The 26,651-nt window shown below is 37.0% G+C and overlaps 3 protein-coding genes across 4 annotated transcripts in view; 1 reads left to right on the top strand and 2 right to left on the bottom strand.

Moving 5' to 3' along the window:
* The first annotated feature begins 1,547 nt into the window (after positions 1–1,547).
* On the top strand, positions 1,548–6,325 carry bmp3 (bone morphogenetic protein 3). Its single transcript, XM_039649858.2, has 3 exons — positions 1,548–2,183; positions 3,224–4,125; positions 5,552–6,325. The coding sequence occupies exons 1-3, from the start codon at positions 1,916–1,918 to the stop codon at positions 5,741–5,743; spliced, it is 1,362 nt and encodes a 453-aa protein (XP_039505792.2). The 5' UTR covers positions 1,548–1,915; the 3' UTR covers positions 5,744–6,325.
* Positions 6,326–7,665: 1,340 nt separating this feature from the next.
* Positions 7,666–20,950, bottom strand: prkg2 (protein kinase cGMP-dependent 2). The gene is made up of 19 exons (XM_039650069.2): positions 20,718–20,950; positions 18,909–19,396; positions 17,841–18,007; positions 17,593–17,706; positions 16,795–16,900; positions 16,130–16,193; positions 14,495–14,572; positions 13,512–13,606; positions 13,188–13,256; positions 13,007–13,105; positions 12,180–12,333; positions 11,943–12,079; positions 11,411–11,500; positions 10,579–10,720; positions 10,343–10,506; positions 10,125–10,247; positions 9,948–10,010; positions 8,935–9,001; positions 7,666–8,574 (listed from the first exon to the last, which is right to left on the bottom strand). The coding sequence occupies exons 1-19, from the start codon at positions 20,751–20,753 to the stop codon at positions 8,479–8,481; spliced, it is 2,352 nt and encodes a 783-aa protein (XP_039506003.2). The 5' UTR covers positions 20,754–20,950; the 3' UTR covers positions 7,666–8,478.
* Positions 20,951–23,179: 2,229 nt separating this feature from the next.
* The window catches only part of rasgef1ba (RasGEF domain family, member 1Ba), a 76,098-nt gene continuing 72,626 nt past the window's right edge, over positions 23,180–26,651 (bottom strand). For both annotated transcript variants that reach the window (XM_089130209.1, XM_089130210.1), the window contains 2 exons: positions 26,151–26,223; positions 23,180–24,668 (listed from right to left, as the gene is read on the bottom strand). In XM_089130209.1, coding sequence (XP_088986335.1) covers positions 24,644–24,668; positions 26,151–26,223 — 98 coding nt within the window. In that variant the 3' untranslated portion in view covers positions 23,180–24,643. The remainder of the gene's footprint in view (positions 24,669–26,150; positions 26,224–26,651) is intronic.

Raw genomic sequence — 26,651 nt, 5'->3', positions numbered from 1 at the left:
AAGTTGTAGAAATGTAGTGGAGTAGAAAGTATTATAATTGCTGCAAAATGTAATGAAGTAAAAGTAAAAAGTTTGCGCTATTTATTCTATTAAGTAAAGTAAAGACACGTGAAAAATGTACTTAAGTAAAGTAACAAAGTATTTGTACTTCGTTACATTCCACCACTGCCTACAAATCAACATAGCAGATGTGCTTGTGAAAATCTGGGTTCTTATCCTAAAGTGGACTAGTTTAGTGGGACATTATAAAACATGATAAATATAGGTTATTGACAGCAGACCACATATTTTCTCACTAAACAGCAATTACACCTCGGGCAGATCTGACAAAATCATATCTTGAAAATAAGTCCACTGGCATCAGATGTCTGGGGTGGGAGTCAATAACTTCCTCCTCAATGATCCTGAAAGAGAGACCGTGACAGAGGACATTGAAGCCGTGCTCGCGGGTCTGGTGTGCGCAGGGGACGCGGTGCAGCATCCGGATCAGACTCTGCTGTGCAGGATGTGTCTGCTCATCGCCATTGAGCTCAACTAAATGGGACAGAGAGCCTTTAATGCTCCCCATAAGCCATGTCATTCAGCGTGTCAACCCAGACACACAGCTTTGCTGAGAGACGTTTCACGGACCTCACTATCGAGCATTAGGCTACAACACAGATCCACATGACTCACCCAGTCGCTCAGAGACAGCTGGGGGTGTGAATAGTGTACGATGAAGACGTAAAAGTAGCCTACATATGGTTTGTTTTGATGCCCTGAACGTGCATTCGAGACTATAATTTAAAGAATGCATTTTTCACGTGTTGTATTTTTTAGGGGCTAGAAAGTTACTCTGTCGTTCTCTCTCAAATTGGCAACACACGTTTTAATCTCTTTGTGAAGAATAATATCCGACTGTATCAACAATTACAATAAATCAGTTGACAAAGTTCGCAAAACTGGTCTAAACTATTCGTTCTTGAGTCAGACTGAATGAATAGAGTGATATTCTAACTGAGTCGGTCGAAGTGAATCTTTTGGAAAAGTCTGACTCGCAAAAATACGGGTTAACAACTGAATCAGTGAATCAAGAACCGCCCGAGGAACCAGACATTGATTTGACCACTGGTGCGGAAAGTCTGCTAGGCTACTTCATTAACTACAATGGCAAAAATTTAAATATTCTGGATACAATTACGAATAAGCAAGCTTTGTAGCGTAAGTGTTGATACGCATTTGAAACAGGACTTGTTTCAAATGCGTATTAATAACATGTGAATGAACTTTGGTTTCTATTGGTTAGTGTAAATGCAAATGTTTAGTTTCTAAATTAATTTTTTTTTCTAAGCTGGATCAATGCTTCAACAAATGGAGCAGTGCTTACAAAACTCTTTAAAATGAGTAGCCAACAATATAATGAATGCCTCGCCAAAATGTTAGGGAAAACGTGGTGACGTAAAGAAAAGAATAATCTGTGTTTTGAATCGGTTCTTTTAAACGAACCGTTCGAAAAATGATTCGCGGAAATCATTTGGACTTCCCAACACTGTCCGACTGCTCCCATAATCCCTATATAGTACCAGCGCGACCAGCTTTACCTTCAATGAATGCAGGGAAGAGGCGCGATTGGCTGAGAACAGCATCGCTCAGACACAAAACCGAGAATCAAGCCTGGCCATCAGGACAACAGCAGATCAAACTCACACGGACATCCTCGTACATTTTGCACAAGGACTGTGATATCTTTGGAAACGTGCATTTGGACTATTCTTTTTGAGCACCAAATTGACATCTTGTTTAAATTTCCAAGTAATGTTTCTCGCTCTCTTTGCCTTATTTGTGTGGTCCATGTGATGCTCTCCCTCTCAAGAGACAAGAGTTCAGCACTGATATACTACACCTAAATCAGCTTCAACAGTCTCGTACATCCAGCATGGATCGCTGTCAACCACTATTTATCCTCCTGTTGGGATGGGGTTATCTGTGCTGTGGATACTGTGCTGTGCTTAAAACGCCGCTTATGAGTTTTTCGAAAGACGTGCAGTTTGAACAAAAAGTGGAAGCGCAAACTAAGCAACATGTGAAGAAAGGCGAGCAGGACACGCTGTCAGAACACATGCAGATGCTCTACGCCAAATACACCAGCGCGGGATTCCCTCTCAAAGATGGCAACACTGTCCGTGGCTTCAAAGGACATTTGGGTAGGTGTTCAATGTATTTCGTAGTAGGCTAGCTGACGAAATGTAGCAATGTACTCGTTAATATCGCCTCACTCCTCTTTCGTGAGTTTAAGTGTTGGTGTGTTCAGTTTTGCGCATCACATCCTAAAAGATATGGTTCAGCCAAATATGAACTCTCTTCATTTAACTTACCCATTCTATATAGGCTATAAACGTGCAGTCCTTAGAGATGTTTAAATTCATTTTAAGTACATCTTTTACCATAGCCTATGGTAACGCTGACTGAGGCTGTCAGCCTCCAACTTCTGTTAAGTTTTCATTTTAGAGTGAACGGTCTCTTTAAGACAGCTTGTTTTGCAGTTGTTTCTATTACACCTGTTTATTTAGATTTGAGAGACAGCATATCGATGTGAAGTAAAGCTCGTCCTGTGGCGTTTCATAAATCATTATAGATATTGTTCAGACTTTTACGTGTCATATGAAAATTATGACACGTAAATTCAGTGTACTTTTACACAATTGCAAAGCAAGCGAGCGTTCGCCTCTGTACGTAGGCTTTTTAAGTGAAAAACGATCTCAAAAATGATGTATTTAATTAATTTTTTTTGTTTGTTTTTTTTCTGAAACACTATCGTTTAATACACTCTAATCACACTTTAGTGTTTTCAAACGTTATAACTTCGCTAAAATAAACTGCCGGTAGTTATCTAAATAACACATCTCTTTCGTGCACATTTACGCATCACTAATTTGATGAAGACTCTGGAAAAGAGCAGAAAGACGGGACTGCAGCGTTTAATAATGACATTGTTTCGTGCAACTTGGCTTTAGTGGTTGTTTGTAAGTAGTTGGAACAAAATCACCCTAAAAGTGCAACCTGCATATAAACGACTGAAGAAAAGTTACTTATGCTTATTACTGAGTAACTTATAATGAGTGAACATACCGCCCTCTAGAGTCATTTGCTTGTTTTTTGCCTTCTGAGCTATGTTTTGGTTAAAGAGTGATGATAACGCCATGCTTTTTTTGAATGTGTGTGTGTTTTTTTTTTTTCCTGTTAGGGACCATCAATGATAAGCAGTTACAAATCTTCAACCTCACTTCCCTCACCAAGTCTGAGGATGTTCTTTCAGCAACGCTGCACTACTACATTGGTGACCTGCAGAACGTCAGCCACAGATGCCCAAGGCACAAGAGCTGTGCTCACCATAATAATCTCAGAAGACAAGGTCATATTCACCTTGATGTCTGGAGTTTCAGCTTTGTGGATAACACCACCAGAACAATCGGCCATTTTCCCATTAACATCTCCACAGTGTACCGGGACTTTATATCATGGCAGTGGAAAGACATTACTCGTGTTGTCAACCAAGCCAAGCATCACGACCAGCTTCTCATAGGCATTGACATTGACTCAAAAGGACGCCAACCTTGGAAGAAACTCTTGTCAGATAGGTCTCCTTACATTCTGGTCTACGCCAATGACTCGGCTATCTCCGAACCCGAGAGCGTCGTGTCTACCTTGCAGAGACACAGAAGCCGACTGGTGCCTAACCTTCATCTGCTTGAAATACATAATCGCAGTGCCTCCTCGCAACATCGGACCAGACGGTCCACCAACGTCCTGCTGCCGCTACAGAACAATGAGCTTCCAGGCCCCGAGTACCCTTATGAGATACCTACATGGGATGAGACCAGCCCTTACGATCCAATGGAGAGCAAACCAGTCAAGCGCCCTCGCAAGAAGCCGCGCAAGAACCCACGGCACAAGAACCCTCTCCTGCAGTTTGATGAGCAGACCATTAAGAAAGCTCGTAAGAAGCAATGGAACGAGCCGAGGAATTGTGCTCGCAGATATTTAAAGGTTGATTTCGCAGATATCGGCTGGAGCGAGTGGATTATCTCCCCCAAGTCTTTTGATGCGTACTACTGCTCGGGGTCATGTCAGTTCCCCATGCCAAAGGTATGTATTCATGTACGATTATAAAAATCTCAAATTCCACACTTCTTTGTTGAAATCAGTAAGCTTTACTTTTTATTATTGTTATTGAGCAAAAAGTCAAGATGAGTACCGAAACGTTGTGCACGCTGATCTGCTGTGATACAATCAACCCCAGGAGCAAATAACCAGAGCAGTGGGAAAAAAGACTGACTGATGCATGCATGTACTGTAGAGAAGTGAAATATAAGCACCACCTAGTGGAAGGAAAAAAACGGTAAATCATCATAGGCAGCACAGAGGTTCATTCATCTTCCATTATTATATCATTCAAGCTGCCTGTTGCCACCAATGTGATATTATTACGTTTAAGAAACAAAGTCTAATTCACTTCAGTTTTATGTTTCTGTAGTAAAGCTGATGATAGAAAACCAAGACCCAATTGTTTCATATTCTAAAATGTATGTGGCTAAATTCCTTCCAGAGCAGTTAAGCAATTTATCGATGGAATATTTGTAAAGATGTATCATTTAAAGTTGATCTTTAAAAACATAAATCATTTAATAAGACTGTTTAATGTCATCTTTTGCTAAATTAATATCCATTTTCATACTGTGTGTTATAGTGTTGTGATTCCTAAATTCACTTGTAGCATTTAAAATGATTCAGTTTAGTTGTTAGTGTTTTATTCTTAATTTATTCAGATACTTTAGCATTTTAACATCTCAGGCCAGAATGTTAATATTGGTACATCGCCAGTGTTCATTTACTATTGTTTATATACTATTATAGTATTTATTAATATTTTGAATTAGCTTTTATTCATATTTGCAAGTTTCATCATTTAGGTTGTAGTTGATTTGTAGCGTGCTTATGGCATTTTTATTAGATTTTGTTTAATTATGTAGGTTTAAGTTTTTTTATCAAATATTCGAACTCAGCTTTTTTCTGTTAGCGAATATATTTTTAATAGTTTCCGTTTTAGTTAACAACAGAAACTCTGTGCATCTCTACTACAGCAAATAGCCGTCCCATGTCAGGCTTTTCTTTGCTTTTCGAATGATTGTGAAAAGTGAGAGCACCAGTAATTTCCCTTTCACAGACATTGGAATGCAGATGGATTAGCATGAGACCAACCATAATGGCCCAGTTTCACAGACAGGGCTTAGATTAAGCCAGGATTAGGCCTTAGTTCAATTAGGACATGTAAGTAGCTTTTATAAACATAACTTTACATTACTGGTGTGCATCTTGAGACTAAGATACGTCAGCGCAAGTTATTTTCAGTTAAAACAGCATTTTAGTCTGGGACTAGTCTAAACCTTGTCTGTGAAATCTTTGACCTATTTGTACATCCTTTAGTGCTTTCACTTGTTTATCGCGAAACAAACTGTAGCTGTCCTAAACCCTGTAATGGGTTCTGACCTCTTGAGCTTTTTACCTCTTACAGTCTTTGAAACCTTCAAACCATGCGACCATCCAGAGCATCGTTCGGGCGGTCGGGGTGGTCCCAGGCATCCCAGAGCCCTGCTGTGTTCCGGAGAAGATGTCTTCCCTCAGCATCCTCTTCTTTGATGAAGACAAGAACGTCGTCCTCAAGGTATATCCCAATATGACAGTGGACTCCTGTGCCTGTCGGTAAATATGCCTTGGTCTTTTCCACCAGCCTCCCTCCCCTAAACTGATTTCCAATTTTTGCACTGGAAGAAAAACTGAAGATGCTCATTTCATAAGCCTTGAAGAACTATCTACAGATTTAAGGATTGTGAAGAGCAAAGTGATTTTCCAGAATGAATTTCTTCCTGTTAGCAGGAGGCTTCGTGCATCAGTTGAGATACGAACATATGAAGAGATCCTCTGTCTGTGTTTGACCAGGATGTTCTCATGTTTCTATAACCTCGGCAGTTAAGCTTACAGGGGCCAAACATTTGCTGTCATTCATCATGTTTCTGTACAGTTTGTGTAATCTGTCATTATTATAGCTATATTTTTGCTACAGAGGCATTGATTGACTCTAAATGTTCATATTCTATGGCTGCTATAAAGTGGACTTCTAGGGAAAATGAAAAGTAAAGATATCTTTTTTTTGTTACATTTGTCTTTTTTTAATTAAATGATTACCTATATAAGTTACTTACTGTTCATATTCAGTTTTCCGCATTAAGCTTGAAACAGTGTTTTATTTCTGGGTGACTGTTTTGAATGTCTTCAATCTGCATCAAATATATATATATATATATATATATATATATATATATATATATATATATCATGTTTTCCTCCAAAAAGGTTCATTGTTACAAGCCTAAATGTAACAGTAATACATCGAATTTCTTTTATCTGTCTTTTTTTTTTTTTTGATACTTGCTTTTGTAAATATGATGTTTCCGTCTGACCGATTAATACAAGGTTGCATCCTCACATTTAGCTGAATTCAAAATGTATATGCACGCATTCATTTTTCTGTCATTCCCCTGAAAACTGCTAGTGTCAAGAAACCAGATGTTATTTTATGAGCAATTTTTAAAACAATATATTCAGGAAGTTGATTACGAAAATTTTATGTTGATTATTTAGCCTTTGTCTCTTTAACACAACAATGCCTATATAAAGTGCCTTAGGTTAATCAAACATTAAATACAACGTATATTCTACAAGAAAATTTATATTTTACAAAGATGAGTGTAACATGTAATGTCTTATTTTGGCAGAATATTTTAAGTCTATCAGTTTATTTGGATAAAATGTGATATTTTGTTCTGTATACAAATTGTACTGTTTTTAGCATAAAAACTAAAGCAAAGACATATCACAAGCTGCATGTTCATAAATGGGGTGTGGGATTTTTTTGACAACAGAGAATTGAACACAAATGTAAAAGTGGGCTATTATCTTAATATATGATACATACGTCAAAACACACTATTTAAAGCACTCCTTTAGCATTTTTGTAATATATTTTTTGGAAGGCTTCCGCCACACTGTGTGTTTTGTAAATGTTATGCTGTAGGTGAAAGGATGTGCTTTGTATGATAAGCTTCATAAGAAATTATATTTGTATATGGAAATGACCTTTAAAAGCATTTATTTATTGTCAGTATGATGCCTTCTGTATCTTAATTTTGTGAAGCACAGAGGGGTTCATTAAATATTCATTGAGCTTTGCTGCACAAAGGTTAGACGGGGTGCAAAAGGAAGCAATCACATGACTCATGTCAAATGAGCGAGAGTGCTATTTTTGTAACATCTCCCAAGTTGAAAGAATCCCTTTCGGCAGACTGTTCGAGGAAAACAAATAAAGTTTTAAGAATTCTGTAGCCATGTGTTTATTTATCTATCATGTGTTAAAGGACTCAGCCCTCTGGCGACAAAGCAGAGCTTTACTGAATATTGATTGCATTGTTATGCAATCAAAAATTATATTGAGATTGTTGCATCATGGAACATCCATGATGTAAATTTCTTAATGGGTCAATGCGGTCTGGAAAGTTACCACACAAATGTCAAAGTTCATTATTTAATAGATACTAATGTGCAATAACTGCTGAACTTAAAAATAAAGAAATGCTCATTTTTTTACATTTTAGATAACATTTTAATATACAATTAATGTACAATATCTTTGTAGAATCTTGCAGGGTAACTAAAAAAAATCTAAATTCTCACAAAAAAAAGAAATACATTTTTCCTATTCACAAGGATAAAATACGCAAGGGGCAAACATTACATCAGCACAAACATAACTGGCTCAGATGCAGAGGTTCGAGTCACCTGAAGTATGCTAAAAATATTACTTTTCACACAACTCTGCTGGACTTGCACAAACGGCAGTGCCAGTCGCCCGCTGAGGTTAACCTTTCAAACCTCATCAGTGGCATTCACAGTCACAGGTGGTTATTACCTCCAGGAGCTCAAATACGTGACATCACCAACGCTTCTAAAACAGGGAACATCTCACCCTCCTGCCAAACCACAAACCGTTCCACATGTCTAAAGGTAAATATTACCAATGGTTTCACACCATCCTCCTCTGAGATGCCCCAGCTACATCATTCTCACAGACTGATCCTGCTCTGACATCTCAGAGTTTCAGTCAATTCAACAAAGTTTATAATCGCAATGAATGAGTAAATCTGAACATCGTTTCTGAAACAATCCCTTTCTTATGTCTCTCCTCCTCTGCTGTGCCTCCCACTGCACTAACAGCAGCCTTCTGTCAAGGAGTCCATTGTTGCAACACATACAGTACACGGGTTCTGTCGGCTTCATGGTCTAAGGTTCCTTTGGGAAAAGGCTGGCATTTTGGAGATGACAAAACGGCAGAAGAGTTTTGTTTGACTCACAATGTTTGAGCACATGGGTGCATCGAGGGGTCAGTTAGAAGTCGGTGTCCCAACCTGACATTTCATCTGGAGGGATTTCTTCTTCAGGAGGATAACTGTCAAAGTAACTGTGGTCAGTGGGTCCCTTCACCTGGAGAAGAAGACAGAGACAGATCAAATAAAATAAAAATACTTGAAAAAAAAATCATGTTTCCACAAAAATATTAAGCAGCACAATGTTTTCAACATTGATAATAATAAGAAATGTTTCTCGAGCATCAAATCTTCATATTAGACTAATTTTTGAAGGATCATGTGACACTGAAGACCGAATTAATGATGTTGAATATACAGCTTTACCACCACAGGAATAAATTATATGAAACAATACATAGAAAGGAGTTGTTGAACATGTTGAACTCTGATCCCACACTTTTGAATGGTAGTGTGCATGTCCTTTTATGATGCTGTATATGATCCCATAAAAATCTTAGGATGATGTTTGTCTTACCTCTCTTTTAAGTGGTGATATCAGACATCTGGATTTCATACCACTCCAGCTAAATCCTGTAAACCATCTAAACACCAACACACAACATCATGAATTTAATAAAATGTATTTATTGTAAAATGTATGTCGGTAACATAACAATGAGGCCAATTTCAAAGTTAGTGTTTATGGATGTCCACTGATTGCAAATGTAACGTTTGCTAACATGATAGAAACCTGTTTAGGGGCAAAGTAAAAAGAGCCAAGCCTCAAATTAGTCTGAAGGCTGTGTAAGTTCAGGCCTGTATAAGAGCAGGCCCAGAAAAAGCCATAAAGGTCAAGATTAGAATCTCCTCAGATTTACTGATTGATTTGATTAAGAGTGACATGTTTTACCGATGGAACACATTCCAGAGATCTTGGGTTATCTAATTTAGTCTGCACCACTATGAAAAACCAAGCATAAGTGTGTTTTTTCAAACATGAGAAATCTGAAAATGAAAGACAAAAACAAGTAAAATATCTGTAGTAATATCTGCAACCACACTATATCCATAATTCAGTATATTATGTGGGTAACTAACTAAGCAACTACTTAAGTGAATGTCTTTGAGTGTACAACGTCTGAGGGTTCGGACCAATATTTTGTGAAAACATATGAGATACTACAGTTTAATATTTTGTGAATTTGGTCAAGTGAAGTCAATTATATTTATATAGCGTTTTTCACAATATACGTAGATTGCATCAAAGCAGCTTCACAGTATCAATCAAAACACAATAACAATGTTAGTTTCTTAGAGGAAAAACATCCATGTTTGGTAGAGCTGATCAACGGTAAATTAATGATTGGTTAATTCATTGGAATATCTCCAACTGAGCAAGCCAAAGGCAACAGCGGCAAGTAACCGAAAAAATCCATCAACTGACCATTCATTTTTGGTGTTAATACATATAGCATAAGACAGTCAAATTTATGAAATTGGGGATATTTTTTGTCAAACAGCAGCAGATTTTGACTGTTGTACACTTACCTGTGTTTTTTAATATCAGTTATTCCATTCTTTAGATTGCCCAGTCGCTCTGAAGGGTTTTGTCTTCATAAAAAAAGAGAACAGGAAAATCATTTTATGATATATTGCAGAGGCTGAATAGTTTCAGAAAACAGGTAAAAAACATACGAATAAGTTAAGAAGGATGCATGATCGTACCTGCACAGCTTTCGGATAAGGTCACCAGGCCTCTTGGTGATCTTTTTAGGGAAATCCATCTTCTCAATTCCTTTCAGAATGAATGTGTATATAATCATCTGATCTGAGCCAGTAAAGGGGGGGCTGAAGGAACAGAATCCGATCAAACACATTAGAGTAGGTCTTTCATGCATTTGTATTATTAAATGTTTTCCACTAGAACTTGAGCTGATGCAAACCTTCCTGTAAGAAGTTCAAAGATCAGGATTCCAAGAGACCAGAAGTCCACACTGAGACCGTGACCTTTATTGAGAATGATCTCAGGTGCAACATACTCTGGAGTCCCACAGAACGTCCAGGTCTTCTGGCCACACTTGAGCTTCTTAGCAAAGCCAAAATCCACCTAAGCAAACATGCTTGGAGTCAGTATCGCTGCACTGAAGTTGTGAAGTGAAGTTGGCTGACTTCTGCTCACCAATTTGACGTAACCATCTGCGTCCAGCATCAGATTCTCAGGCTTCAGGTCTCTGTATATGATGCCATTGTTGTGTAGGTAGTCAAAGGCCTCTGTTACACAGCCCACACAGAACTTGGTAGTGTACTCATCAAAACTCCCCCTGAATCAAAACAGAAACTTTTAGCATATTATCAAACCAGTAAAACTGTAGCTGTTCTGGATGCATAAAATAGGTAGACGTGATTATGCTGGACACATATGAGAGAGATAAATTTACTATGTAAATACTGATTTAAATTAGTTGGAAAGCCTATGTAACATCACGTTGAATGATAACGTTAAATTGCCAATAAGCTTTGAGCGGGTCTGTGACTGGCACTCAATTTGCCCTGGTTCGAGTGATGCAAAGTAATTTACATTACAGAACTTATTCAGTCTGCTACATATAATGAGTAAAAGTAACTGAGTAAAAGGCTAATAGGTAAAAATCACATTTTGTATAAAAATAAAATTGTCTTAAGTAGCGCCTAGTTTACTTCTAGCTGACAATTTTTGAGTAACGTTAAAACCGCCAAGATTCCTTGACTCCGTCCAGTTTCATCAGGAAAAATCCCACTTTACGAGTGCAATGGCTGGTAATTTTCCCGTTTTAGCTAGAACATGACGGTTGTGCAAATAGTTTTTTTTTTTAAATGGCAATTGCATATTTAGTTTTATATTACTATTTGTGGTATAGTAAATTTCAGGGAAGAAAAAAAAACATTGAAATGTGGGACACTGCTTATGTCTTGTGGGACGCAGGACGAGGACTGTCCAGCTTTTGGTCACCTTAGCATGAAATGTAGCTCACCTGTCTCTCAGAAGACTCCAGATTTCTCCACCCAGACATGCCTCCAACAGCATGTATACATACTTGTTGTCTTTGAAAGTGCAGTACATTCTAAGAGTAAAAATGTACAGATCAGATCAAAAATAAGTTTTGAAATTCACAGCTTGCAGTGACATTCACTGCCACTGACTTCTTTTATGTTTGGTTAAATTAAGCATTTTAGGTATGAAATTTCTCTCTTAATTTAATCATGTGAACACTAAGGGGATTCATCATGAATATCTCTTCAAAAACAATGAACAGGGAAATTCAATGATCAAATTATCTTTAAGATAGTATTTTAGATAGATAGATAGATAGATAGATAGATAGATAGATAGATAGATAGATAGATAGATAGATAGATAGATAGATAGATAGATAGATAGATAGATAGATAGATAGATAGATAGATAGATAGATAGATAGATAGATAGATAGATAGATATTTCCTAAAACTCACAAGACTAAATAGGCTTTACTAAAACAGTCTGATAATACTAGATGAACATACTTTACAATAAAAGGAGAGTTTGTTTCAAGCAAGATCCTCCTCTCTGAGTAGATGTGCTCTTCCTGTCTGTTATCCACGATGTGCCGTTTCTTGATGCATTTCAGAGCAAACGTCACATTCTCATGCTTCACTTTCACCTAGAGCAAAAAAAAAGGCATCATTATTGCTCATTTCACTCCCTCACTTTGTGGGAATGATTCAAAGAAGAAGTGTGATTATTGTGAACAAGCTTCTAACCAATTCAACTCTGCCAAAGCCCCCAACTCCCAGCGTGGCAATAACCTCGAGGCAGCTGAAGGGTATAGTGGATGCAAAGCTGCTCTCTGTCTCTTTCAGCTCTATCATATCATGTGACACTGGTGTGGTTGGTGGGGTGCAGCTTCCTGACCTCCTAATAGAAAAAGTAAGGATTTTCAGAGATAAGTGAATGTCATTATTTTGGTCATTCTGTTTAAGACAATTATACAGAGTGGCAAATTTGTCTAATTTTTGATTGGTTACTGAACAGCTGAAAAGGAAAAAAATACTATTATTTCTAGGAATTCTTTCTTGTCCACTAAACAAATGAGCAAATTTGAAACACTGACCCTTGTTCTTCTAATAAATAATTTTAAGTAATAAAATTACAAAAGTAAAGCATTTATTTGAGTGGTCTCAGACTTTTGAACCCCACTGTATATACAGTGTATCTAAATAGGTGGATTTGAGATTCAAATGCTTAAATCCAGAAAGTACAATCTGCCATTTTCCAAATATCTCGAACCAGTTGAGATATCCTTATATTCACAGTCACACTACATAATATGTATATACAATATGTGCATATTGGGAATTATGGTCAGTTCTTCAATTCTGTCAATTGGGGATTGTTGATAAATCTTAGCATTTAGTTTTTACATTTACGTGAAAACACTTTTTTGTTTTTGAAGAACTGTGCCTGTAGTACAAAATAATGTTATTAGTGCTATTTTTCAGCACAATGGAGTATGAAGACTATCACTGTTTTAATTATATATATATATATATATATATATATATATATATATATATATATATAAACTTACTTAGCCTTTCTTTTCTTATCGTCTCGTGCTAAATTCTCGACATAGCTCTGGAGGTACTTCTTAAGCTCATCAAAAGTTCCAACAGTTTGGCTGAAGGTTCTAAGAGAAAAACGTTGTTATTGTCACAAACAACAAGAAACAAAATCAATTAAATGACGATGATCTACAAGTGTGAACTCACTCTCGATCAATGACAAGGCATTCCACTCCATCCTCATCTGCTATTATATTTGCAGATCTGACATCATCACTGTAGTTTGGCAAAGTAGGAACACATAAAGTGCATTAGACATATACTGAGCTAAAAATGGCTCCTAAAAATGACAGTTGAACATGTTGTGGCAATGAATATGTTTGTAATACTCTATTAACCAATATACATGTTGACGAGACAAAGATGATGCTCTCTGCTACTGCAGTGATGCTAAAAGTCCCCATATACCAAATGGGTATTGAAATAGGATTAAATGGGGACATTGAGCTGGGGATTGAAGAAGGACAGCACCTGATGAGGGCCTTCTCTCCGAAATAATCCCCTTTCCCCAAGGTGTTGATGATCTGAGGCTCTTCATGATCCTGTGTGCACTGTGTGACTTTAATCTGAGCAACAGAGAAAGACAGAGGTAGCATTTGAAAAAAAAAACAAATCATATTAGTTTTTGAGAGAACCACATTCACAGATTAAAATCCTTCAACTGTAGGCAACAGGTATTAGATAATAATGATTAAAGAAATGTAGTTAGTTTGTTCGATCTTTCTCAATTCTCTATAGAATGATCCACTAAAACACAATGACCCTCTTGACCTTCAGTTTTTGGTGGCCAGCACTAATGGTCTTATTCCCAAAACAGTCTCGGACATGGTGGCGACAGGCTGACGAGAACCATCATTTCCGGTAATTAAATTCTCTCCCCCTCAGTAAAACATCTTCCTTCCCCCCGTCCCCCGTCTTGAGCGACAGTAGAGCAGAAATGAACAGGGGATCTGAGCCGGACTACCTCATGCCAAACAGTTCCTGTAGCTTCCCAGTGGAGAGTCCTGTCTCTTAACCCCTTCGGTGTCGAATTACTGATTTATCTAAACGCGCTCGACCTCCCAAAGACCCAGATCGGTGTCTGCAGTGAAGTCCATGATTAGTGGAGTGGAAAAAATGGTTCCTCAAATGGGATAAATCACTTTTATTTTTTGATGGTTTAGCTTTAGCATTGAATGGTGTGAGTACATAGCATGACCTGGCTAGTTTATGTACTGTACCTAAAATTATGTTAACACTCTCGTCTTCACTAGGCATGATGAATGGCTTATATACTATAATTACTAAAAGTTCCTGAAAAAGGAAATCAATAATGATCATACAGCAAAAGCACATCAGTTTTTATTTGAAATTATAGTAGTAAATAATATTATGTAACCTCGTGGAATGAGACATGATTCAGTGTTAAGCATAGTACGCTAAATACAAATTGATGATAATAGATTGCAAATTACCTTTCCATTGGCGATTATGTAAAAAGTGTTTCCTTCTTCTCCCTCCCGGATGATGTAGTCTCCTTTATTATAATACTCCTGTTCAGCAAACGCAAGACAAAACTCATTTAGCTATTGATTTTACCATCAACCCACTGCTGTCATTTTCCCGGAGAGGTTCCCTGAGGGAGACAACAGGAAGGCTGTCATGTCTGCTTCCACAATGATATAAGAAGATACGTCTCCTACACTTTGCTTACTTACATACTTCTCAAATTTCATAAAATGTGTTTTCTCAGTAGAAGTAGTTAAAAGGCTAGGTCACCCAAAAATTAAAATTCTGTCATCATTTACTCACCCTCAAGTTGTTCCAAACCTGTATGAATTTCTTTCTTCTGCTAAACACAATATTTTTTGTTGTTGTTGTTCAGCAGAAGAAATAAATTCATACAGGTTTGGAACAACTTGAGGGTGAGTAAATGAAGACAGATTTTTTTCTTTTTGGGTGGAGTGGAGTATCCCTTTAAATTGTACAGTTGACCATAAGGTAGCACTTTACTAACCATTAAAACAGTTCAGCTTTTTATAATAAATAACAACAACAAAACAGCATTTTGTAAGTGGCTTTATACTCCAGAATAAGCTGTTTACTAGACTAAAATTTGTGTGTGTGTGTGTGGGGTGGGGGGGGTTGTTACAGTACTTTGGTTGCCTTGCCCTAGAGCTTGAGAACACTGTGCTTGAACTGATATCCCTCCTCAATGGAACAAGAATGTTTTTGCAACAGTGATTTCCTAAAACAAAGTCCTATTTACAGTGGAACGGAATGATTCACCTGAAATTTGAGATTAAACTTTGCCAAACTGAATCATTAAACCATTCTAGAACATCCATCAAAGGCGTTCCAAGACATTCTTTGAGTTTTAATTTCTCTGGTGCATGTACTCCACTGATCTCCATCCCCAACCGTCTTCCTGACAGAGCTCTGCTGTGTCATTAGAGAAGCTCTCTAGGTATGCCACACTCCTCTGAGGGTCTCGAAACATGTGTCTTCTTCTAGCATCCCATCTGCATTCCATTCCCCACTGTTTAATGATAGAGTTCCACATTATCTGCAAGTTTCAGTCCAAAACATCTGGGCCACTATTGGGTTACATTGCTTCTTTACCTCTAGAGAGGGGAATATAATTAACTCCATCGGAGTGATTGAATAACGACATTCTCCCATTCTACCCCAGGGGCCGACAATCGAGAAGAATGCCCTTGAAGTTTTTTCAGCATGGAAGAACATGAGGATGCTTATTTGACGTTGAGTCGACAAAGCCCACACTCTTCTAGAAAAACTCACTTGGCCCCTCATGGAGAAATGGAATAAATCACTCAGCAGCCTACACTGGCTGCTTCAAACATCTTTAACAAATTACTCGTCCCCTCGATTGGAGCGAACACTTCACGCAGCCTTAGTCAAATAACTATGGTAACAATATACAGGGCCAAGTGATGAAAGATGCAATATCAACACCGCTTGCCCAAAATTGTCGGTTTGGATTTAGACATCTGAAAACTTTACTACAGATAGATATTTTGGATCAGAAGAGGCCGGTTTGCCATTTTGAATCACCAAATTTTAATAATGTTAAAAAAGGTTTTACTTACCACCTCTAAGCAGTCCACGATCTTAGTTAGTTTGTCCCCAGGTAGACTAGCAAGAAGTGAAACACTAAAATAAAAATAAATAAAATAAAGGTTAGGACATTTGTAGGAAACAAGCAATAAAACATTGTTTTCTAAAATATATATTTTTGCCATTTTTCCCTTTTATGCTATTAATCAATATTCAATGTTCATTTTCTTATTCAAAACATATTGGTTTAAAGTCATTTTATCTTTGACTCTCTTATGACTAAACTGATACAAACAATTTAAGATTGGCCCTTTGACTCGGATGGAACTGATGGTTATGGAGAGTCATCTAATATAAGATACTATCTCACAATCCTTTCTTATTAGAACGTATTTAAGAGCGCTCAAATTGAATTATAGCATTTTCCTCCTTTCATGTTTGCCATTTCAACTGATAGTTATATAAGCAAGGTCACAGAGGTCACTTCAACCAGACCGTGAACTAACATTAACAACATCAATAGCATGGCTAATGCCTTCACAAAAAAAAAAAAAAAAAATCCTAGCTATGCTTTATTTGTTTGTATGATCTCTACAACGTTTCATGCAACAGCCGCACTTTGATGTTTTCAGGTCCAGCTATAATATGTGGTAGGACAACACAGTAAACAGCGGGAGGGATGAACAGTTTGGATTACCTCCTCAGGAAGTGGCGGTATTGCTCGTGTCGAGCCTCGGCAGTCATCCGCATGATGTTGTGAAAGACTTCTCGATCGAGGGCCCATGTTTTCACATTGCTGGCCGCTGTGATCATAATAAAACTACAGGTAAGGGAAATACCAGAAGCTCCCTCGTTCCTCCCATTTAAAGTCCCATTTAGTGGTGTCCATTTAAACTTCAGTGACTCAGTGACCAGGAAACAACAGCTGCTTCCAATAGGACCATTAGGAAGTGATTAAATTTTATCAGGGTGACTTGGTAGAGAACATATTTAAGTATCAAATTACCAACAGATCATATATTTTTTTTGTAATATTAAGAATTAAACATTAAATCACATTAAAAATTAACCACTGAAAGAATGCACGCCAGTGATTTATGATTTAACATTATGGGTAACCATGTTTTACTGCACACCAGTGCTTTTTTAAGAGTGGGAATAAAAGATAATATGAGGGAAGGCATTTGAGATGGTACATCTGGCCACACAAACAAGCAAACAAAATTACTGACAAGCAGATGAGATTACCGTTACAAGACAAAACAATGGTGTTTTAGTTCTCACTGGTGTTTGTTTGATAGCCTGTGGCTACATGAGGCCAATCCATGGTCACAGCATGAATAAAACACACTGAAGTGCTATCGTGCAGGGACAATTTGAACTCGGAGGAAATAAGTTACAGTACCCTATATAACGTATTTGTCATACACAGAACTATATTGTTCAAACACATCTAAGTGAGAGACGGAACAAAGCGCAAATATAAACACTTCACCTTTGACCGATGCAGTCCTGGTGCAATTGTACAAGATGGCTAATTCACCAAACGTGGTCCAGACAGCTATTGATGTGAGCAGTTTGTTGTGCTGATAGACATCCAGCTTGCCATCTGTAAGAGTAAACGGTATTTAAACACAAATTGTTTCTTTTTTGCAACAAATTTGCATTTAATTCAAAAAGTGGGTTTATTATTATTTACAGTGTATAGATTATTATGTAAGAATTAAATGACTTGATTCATACCTGCAAGCACAAACAAGTGGTTTCCCGGCTCTCCTTGTTTTATGACGTATTCTCCTTGCTGGTACGTCCGCTCATACATGCATTCCACCATGTCTTTGACCTGTTGCACTTCCAGTCTCCTCAGATACTGGTTCTTATTCAAAGCATCGGTGAGGAGCTTCTTTACACTGTTAAAGATATTGGTAAAAAAAAAAAACACACACAGTTACTCATACCTCCAATTTTAGACAAGGTTTAAGCCTAGTCCTAGACTAAAATGCATGTTTGAGCTGTTTTAACTAAAAACAACTTGCGCTGACGTATCTTAAATACGTATCTTTTTTTTTTTCCTAAGGCACATTTATGAAAGCTACTTAAATATCCTAATGAACTAAGGCCTAATCTAAGCAGGCCTTGGACTGTTCATGGGTTGACTCAGAACAAATTATTCAAGATGGACTAATTGGACAGTTCTCGCTATTGAAAGGCACCAGTTTCCTTTTTTGAGTGTTAGAATAGAGACAGGATAATGAATATCAGCATTATATTTTGCAGGCAGATTAGACCAACTTAAGCCTCACAACATAATGAGCTTAGCATATGAAAAACACAGACTAATTACCAACATGAACAAATGGCGTATCTATTTTAGTTCTTTGAGGATGCTTGATACAATAATGAACATTCTTGTTCAAACCCACGCACATACAGTATGCACACACTAAACACGACCTATAACCTTACAAACATACAGCTTTAAACCACATGTATTTCTTCTGATGATAACAGGTAATAGTTAATCAAACTATCCGTGTTGGTGCATCATCATGACACCAGTAGGTGGCGAAAAGGGACGTATTTCTGAGTGAACCGTGAGATTACTCGCAGCAAATTACAAACAAATTCCACTTTGACTTCGCTTGGAACTTTTTTCACTGGAGGTGCAAAAATTGAAACTGGCAATAATTTGACTAAAAGTTTACTCTGTTAATTTATAAGCATATAGTCCCAAATCCTAACATAACCACTAATGTCAATCAAATTCTGGAAGAAAATTGGCCTTAAAAGCAGAAAATAAATTTCTCTCACCTTTGCTCTTTCCAGACCCGTGCACTCTCAAAGTAGAACTTTGGTATACCGCTGGAATCATACGTTCTGGACGAAGGCTCTGCAGAAACCCCAGCTTTTGCTCCTTTCCTCCTGTTGAGGGTATCTCTGAGCAGGCCTGTGAGACACTGACTGACCTTTTCCTTGATAGGTGATGGCAGGAGACCCAACTCCCCGTGATTCTTCAGTACATCCTGGAGCTTGTTGAGTTGGAGACACTTGTTCCTCAAAGCATCAGATATCTCTGAAATGGCCTGCCTCTGCTGAGCCAACTGCTCCTCTAGATGTTTGATCTGAAGCTCCTTGGCATTCAAGTCTTCATCCTTCTTCTTCAGTTGACTCTCTAACTCTTCCACTCTAACTTGAGGAACTGAGCTTGTTTCCCCATTGTTTTTGGATTTGGCCGAGCCACTGACCTGCTTGAGAGGATTCAGCTTCATAGAACCATTTCCCATTTTGGCACTTTTATTCTACAACAAAAGATGATCAAGTTCAATTTCAGTTTGCTGCGGGATGACATCAAACAATATTTTTAAAATAATTAAAGGATAATATTATCGGAAAAGTATCAAATATAATTTTTCTGTCATTTTTCCCTTTTTCTGTCAGTCAATTTAATGGCTTGAAAAAACATAGTTAACATTTAAGTGACTATAAAACAAAAGTGAATTTAGTAAAGTAACTTTTTTAATTTAATTTTTTTATCTGTACATCAGGAAGGTCTCAGGGTCAACTGGAGCTTGAGGATTAAATGTGTGTGATTGTGCATATAGTGTATTCATTTTAATAATGAATCTGAGATTGCCATTTAGTCCCTGTCCCAACACAGATTTGTTGATAAATAATATAGATAATGCTGCTGGTCCTTCTGGGTGTGTGCTAATCTTTTGTCGTCAGGTTTAATGCTGGCATTTGTGCTCTACAGAACACAACTTTGATGGTAAAGGTTAGGGGATCCTCCCATGCCTTTCATCTACCTGTCATGTATATCTCATTATGAGGGCCACAACAAGACAGAATGATCACCCATATTTTCATATCTCAGATAAAGAGTGAGAGAGAGCATTTTACCAGAGATCTGTTGGCCCCAGTGATTTAGACCTAATCAATAATTTAGAGGCACGGTAATACCGGATGGCACCAGCACCCTGTGAGTGTGCAGTATGCTCTTTCCTGGACTGTCTTGTGATGTCATTCTTTGCTGACTTTCATTGATGGAAAAACAAATGAAAGAGGATGTTTTGTAATTCACTTTGGTTTACGAACACACATACAATGGACAGTACACTCCCACCATCACAAAGAAGAATGTTTGAGCACAATCACAGTATTTACAGCACAAGACCTCATGCCTACTCCATACATAAACTTAAAACACTAAGTACACAACACAAAGTAGCCAATGCAGTTTAAATAAGAGTTATTTTGTTTGCATCCAATCTGTTGTTGAATTCACAGGATATTTGATTAGCTTTATTTGCTTACATCCTTGAGAAATGTTATTAAGACAGGATGTTAGCTACAACAGAAAAATAGCTTAGGTTATTTTAGTCTACGATACTCAACGTAAACCTCATGCAAAGCTAAACAGAAATACAATAAAATTAAGAAACGTGTTTTCTTTCAACGACAAGTAAATGCTTAATTTTAAAATGATAGCCTATAACGTTACCCTCACAGTTTTGTATAGCCATGCAGACGTTACACCTGTTCTTCCAATTTATCGTGTAGATAACTAAATGGTTCTGAGAGGCATAAAGTTTAGTTTTAAATGACAAGGAAAACCCCTACCGTTTTCGTGTAGAGGAACTGTTGTAGGCTACTCATAAAAGAAGACGGTTGACAAAGTGTTGTGTGTTTGGGCTGCAGCCCCAGTCAGCAGCAGCTTCGTCCAGTTCACGCGCACACACTGGGCATGTGTCATTTCTCCACAACAACTACACTGGCAGTCGTGATGATGGCTTCATTAGGCTACAGCAGGATTCTCTCTCTCTCTCTCTCTCTCTCTCTCTCTCTCTCTCTCTCTCTCTCTCTCTCTCTCTCTCTCTCTCTCTCTCTCTCTCTCTCTTCATTAGTCAATTAATTTATATTTTGGTTTGTTTTCCCGAAGCGTATATGGATTAATTAAATGCTGTTGTTTTAAATATCTTGTCCAAAGATCTATTGGGCAAAACAATAGTTTATTTATTTTTTGTCCATTTTTGCTGTTTCATCCATTGTTTTGTGTTTGATAATTGTTTCATTATAGCCTACTGCTGAAAAGCACATGTGACGTTTAACAGCGGGTCCTATTGTGACACAACTTACCCCGTATAGAGGGACAACACCAATTGAATGCGTATTCTCAGATAATGCGTAGGCTATATGAATAAAATTAAATCCATAACATTTTAAACATAAACAATTTCTATATATATTTAATTTATATATAATTGCTGGAGGAAAAAAAGTGTGAAACCTGCTGCTGATCATCCCTGATCAACTGTTTAGAATCATCTCGACTTTAAAGGGCTATATTACGCTTATAATGTATCCAGATTTAGGCTACACTGAGATGGATTTTGGACATAGGCTAGTGCTATTACAGCAATCCCCGAGTCAGTTGAATTGATTTATTCGCAATCGCATTGCGCATCAGAACCAGTGACTTGCATCAGAGTGCCGCCCTCGGGCAATGGAAATTACCAATATATCATTCAAAGCTGTGAATCATATGAACTGTGCATCAAGCAAATATTAGCCTACATGATAGGCTACATATAATAAAATAGAATATACAAAATTATATTGTTTTTCCAACCTATCATCTGCACTTGGCCAAAACTATACCAACTCTAAAGAAATCAATATTAAGTCGTCTTAGAAATCTGTCGGTGATATAGTTGACCAGTAGATGGAGACAGAGGCCCATTATTCGTCTGAATTTGGACCATCCTCAAAACAATACATCATGTCTTTGACACATTTCTGAAACATTGTAAGAACATTAATTAGAAGTTCTATTAATATAGGGCCATTGAAAATATTTTGCATATTTTACTCCACCTCTCATCCCACTCTGGTGATCTTACAGTGGGCTGCACAAATCTCAGCCTGGATAAATGAACACTTCCAGATCAATATAGCCAAGCAATTCCTCCCAGCATCAAAAATAACACCATCCAGGTCAGTCAGAAACTTTGGAGCAGTGTGATGCTAACCATCATCTAGATTCACGCTCTACAACATCAGAAAGTTCAGACACTTCACCCACTCATATTTTACATGTAATCACTGCAAACTACATTTGCACAATACAGAAATTACTGGATCTGGACCCTTCCAACTTTATATTTATTGTTGAAGATTCTGATAAATTAGAAATATAGAACAATAAAGGTCAAATTGATCAAAGGTGACAGTAAATACTTTTACATTGTTAGTTTTAAAAGTTTTCGATTTCAAATAGGCTTACTTTTGTATTCATCAAAGAATCTTGAAAATTATTAAGCAGCACAACGGTTTTCAACTTTAATATGAAAGGTTTCCTGGGCATCAAGATGTTCAACATCGTCATATTACAATGATTTCTGAAGTTTCATGTTACAAGAGGCTGAAAATGTGTAAAAATCACAGGAGTAAATAACATTTAAAAAATATTTTAAATAATCACGTTATTTCAAATTGTAGTAATATTGTTTTTGTACTGTTTTTGATCAAATAAATGTAGCCATAAGACTTCTTTCAAAAACCATTGGAAATAATTTTTACAGACCCTAAAATTATTGGACTGTTTCATAAAGAGACTAGTTTTAATTAGGGCTGTCAAACGATTAACCGCATCCAATATAAAAGTTTGTGTTTACATAATGTGGGTGCGCTGTGTATAATTATTTTATACATATAAATACACACACATGCTTGTATATATTTAAGAAATATTTTCAGGTATATACTGTATATAGATTTACATATATAAATATTTTATAAATAATGTTTTTTTCTTAAATATACATGCATGTGTGTGTATTTATATATATACAAAATAATTATACACAGTGCACCCACATATATTATGTAAACACAAACTTTTATTTTGCATGCGATTAATCGTGATTCATTGTTTGACAGCCCTAGTTTTAATAAACCTACAACTCATCCCTTCATAATCCTGTTCATAGCAAATATTGTTTATGACAATATTCCTGTTATTATTCCAATATACTGTATCAGATCAAAATCATGAGACACACACATAACAAAAAATACTCAAATAGCTTTAAAGGCATTCTTTAATTCCTCTTTTTTCTTGTTCACTCCATGAGGTTCTATAATCTGCCCAAACAATCAAAATACATACCAATATACAGAGTGGAGAAAAAGACATGATATTTACATAGAAAAAAAGATGCATTTGTGGACCTATTCCAATAAGGGGAAAAAAAAAAAAAAGATTGACATCATCCGACATACAATAACTTCATAATGTGTGCTAGTACCGTCAAATAGTATTTTTCCATACAAACTTTTATAAACATTATAAAATATAAGATAGGGCAATATCTGATTACTAAAAAAAACATGTACCTAGTACAAAATAACAAATAATATAATAAAGTATGTAAAAATCTGTAACATATTTGAAAACAGTAAAGCAGGCAAAAACAGGACAACTACAGATATTTTGGAGGCCAATAAATATAACCAAAAATAGAAAATATTAATATAACAGTAATGAAAACTAATACATCCTATAAATGGACTCAAATCCCAACTACCACAGGTATGATAAACCTTCATGAATTTAACTCCTCCCTGATAAGAACAACACTCTGTCCCCTCGTCACTTCACCACCAGAGGACGACATAACACCATTCACCACTGACTATGGTCAACAGCACTTGGGAGAATTCTCTTACACACAGTGCGATATCCATCAATAAATATCACCTTCATTGTGTAAGAAACAGCATTACACCTGTAACACTGACAAACAAACACTGCTTTTCCTTCAACCGTAAACCATGACGACAATAAAAAGGGATGGGGAGCATTATGCTGCAGAATCATCACAAAAGAGTTTACACGAGAAAAGAATTGACATCTTTATTAACAGAAACATCCAGTGCATTTGGCAACCCTCAACGAGTTTGTCACGCACACATCAATGGTCACTCACAGAGCTTGAAGCAATGCATTACTCTCATCTCATGTGCATACAAAAACACTATCAAAAAATAGTGACAACATAAAATTATACTTAAATTAATGCTTCAGGTACAATAAAAATATACAGTACTGGAACCCAGTACACATAATGCTGGTTTATATCATCATGATTTTTTTTTTTTCTTTTTCTTTTCCCCAACCTGTTCCAATTGAGTTTGCCAACCAGCAGCAAACTCACAGAGTCAACAGACAAGAACGACAGCATAGACCGGAATTGGTTTGTAGTCGAGGGACATACCAAACACATTTCTCCTTCAGCTCAAACCACGGTTTAAAAAGGGGGAAAAGGGAGTACAAAAGTCTGCACAAAGACATGAAAAAGCCTGCAATATCCAGTATGAAAGACAGAAAGAGTAGGGCCTTGCAAAAAAAATGCTCCTCTTTCCAACATAAAAATGTGCCGTTCAGCAAAACATGGATTGTCATCTCCCTTGAAAAACAGGGATACATCTCACTTTTGGAAGGGGCAAAAGGGGGACACAGCTTGCTTTTCAGAGGGTTCACTTGATTACGTCCTGTTCAACAAAGATGACCTGCAAGAATTGTAACAAAATATTCATTTAACGAGTCAAATACAATGATTCAAAATGATGAAGCAAAAATACATAACATTCAATGTATTTTATTTAAAGTCACAACTAAACGGAGCACACTGAAAAAGTCCTTGTAATTAAGGTAAAAAAAAGGAAATGTATGGTTATTCACAATAAGATCAATAACATGTATTATCTCATTTCCGTTTTAGTACAAGCAGACGACTGAATGGACACACTGTACAATATCTGCCCTGTATTCTGATCCAAGTCCAGCACCCAACACTTGATAAATCAAGTATAAACTGGTTTCAGGCTAGCAATAAAAGACAACTTTGCCCTATGGACATTATTCTTCTGTCTGTCTACACATCAGCTGGATTGTCTTTTCTCTCTGCTCTGCCCTGTTTCCTGTTGGGCTACTATCCTCACTCCGAGACATTGAGTGTGGTAGATCACGAACTGCTGATACAGACAGAATCTGGTGCTGTGACAGATCCTGTCGCAGTGGAAAGAAAAAAAAAAACCCAGCCCAACATTAGCCTCTGCAATCACTTTCTTCCCCCCCCCCCCCCCCCCCCTCTCTCTCTCTCTCTCTCCCTACATCCCTCTTGAGCAGTAAAGCTATCAGGAAACGTGACTAAGCAAGAGCCAAGAGGTGTCACCCTTTCCAAGCACGCATATGTGTGTGTATCCATCACTGTGTGATCTTTGGCAAGTGTTAATGGAACGTGTTTTCGTCAGCTGTTTACATATTGAAAACGATTGAAATGAACGTGAAATCAAAAAAAGACAAAAAGCTTCTTTATAAAAACAAATTTTAAAAAAGTGCAATAAATATTCTTGAATACTTTAAGATTAAGGTTACACAATATAATTCCCAAAACACTGTTTATTTTGAGTGTAATGTTCCAGTAAGGCAAAATGTACCTTAAATCATGTAAAAGTAACGCAAAATGAACTTAATTGAAGGTTTATACATTTCTCCACTGATTAATTTCCAGGACCATTTGTTATTATTGGATGAAATTTTTGTTTTTAAATCCTTAATTCTGTCCGACTTGCCAATTAATCATTCAGATTAATTTGTGACCGTTTTGACTGATTCGCTCAAAAGAACAATTTGCTTATAAATCAAGATATTACTTGGATTGCAAGCATTGCACACAAACTACCAATATTTAACCTTCTAGATGAATGGCATAGCTAGATTAAATTATATTTATTACAGAAATTTCCATGACCTTTAGGATTTGATTAATATTTAATTGTATCATTTTTCAAGACATGGACCACACAATTTAAATTCCCCGATATTTCTCTGACAGTGGGAAGACTGTTAATTCAATATTTTGATTAGCAACTCAATTACTAATAGACAATGTCTATCAGACAGGTCAGGAATAATCTGAACATCTGAATGCATTCACACTTGCCAAGGGAGTGTCAATCAACATCCCTGATGAATCATATCATACACACCTGAGAGATTTCCATCTGTCTTTCTCCATGTTGTTCTCCGGTCCTTCACTTTCATACGATGCCAGATACAAAGCTGTTGACAGATCATTGAGATGAGACGAGTGTGTCAGCAACAGAAAACAAAGCCACCTGTTTTCGTTCATGAGGAATGTTCTGAACTCTTGTTACTCGGTTATTTAGCATGACGGCATTTTACACCTGAGGTAAATTATGACAAGCGCAGTTGTCTTTGTGTCTGGTATTTGTGTGTTTATTTCGCAACTGTCATTAGAACAGGTTTATGACGTGACCTGAGCAGAAGAGCTCTAGTTCAGGCAGGAAGTCCAAGCTCACAGTAAACAAGTTAGGCAGAATGTAGAAATAATGTAAAATCAGCAATGTCTTCCCTCAATATTATTAAGTGTCTAGGTTTTTAGTAGATAATCTCCACTGAAACTTAAAAAAAAAAAACACAACAGCATGCAAAAAATTAGCATGGAAAAGCATCATATGACATCAGTA

Source organism: Pimephales promelas, chromosome 4 (genome assembly GCF_988280905.1).
Source record: "Pimephales promelas chromosome 4, fPimPro1.hap1.1, whole genome shotgun sequence".
NCBI classification, from domain to species: Eukaryota; Metazoa; Chordata; class Actinopteri; order Cypriniformes; family Leuciscidae; genus Pimephales; species Pimephales promelas.
This window is presented reverse-complemented; position numbering and strand designations above follow the sequence as displayed.

Bases quoted from the DNA above. Each gene is read 5' to 3' on its own strand.
- bmp3 (XM_039649858.2), top strand. From the start codon at position 1,916: ATGGATCGCTGTCAACCACTATTTATCCTCCTGTTGGGATGGGGTTAT. The intron at 2,184-3,223 runs GTAGGTGTTCAA...TTTTCCTGTTAG, and splicing joins TGGCTTCAAAGGACATTTGG to GGACCATCAATGATAAGCAG. The intron at 4,126-5,551 runs GTATGTATTCAT...TACCTCTTACAG, and splicing joins GTCAGTTCCCCATGCCAAAG to TCTTTGAAACCTTCAAACCA.
- prkg2 (XM_039650069.2), bottom strand. From the start codon at position 20,753: ATGAGTAGCCTACAACAGTTCCTCTACACGAAAACG. The intron at 10,721-11,410 runs GTGAGCTACATT...GTTTTGATTCAG, and splicing joins TGGAGTCTTCTGAGAGACAG to GGGGAGTTTTGATGAGTACA. The intron at 10,011-10,124 runs GTACGATCATGC...TTTTTTATGAAG, and splicing joins CTTATCCGAAAGCTGTGCAG to ACAAAACCCTTCAGAGCGAC.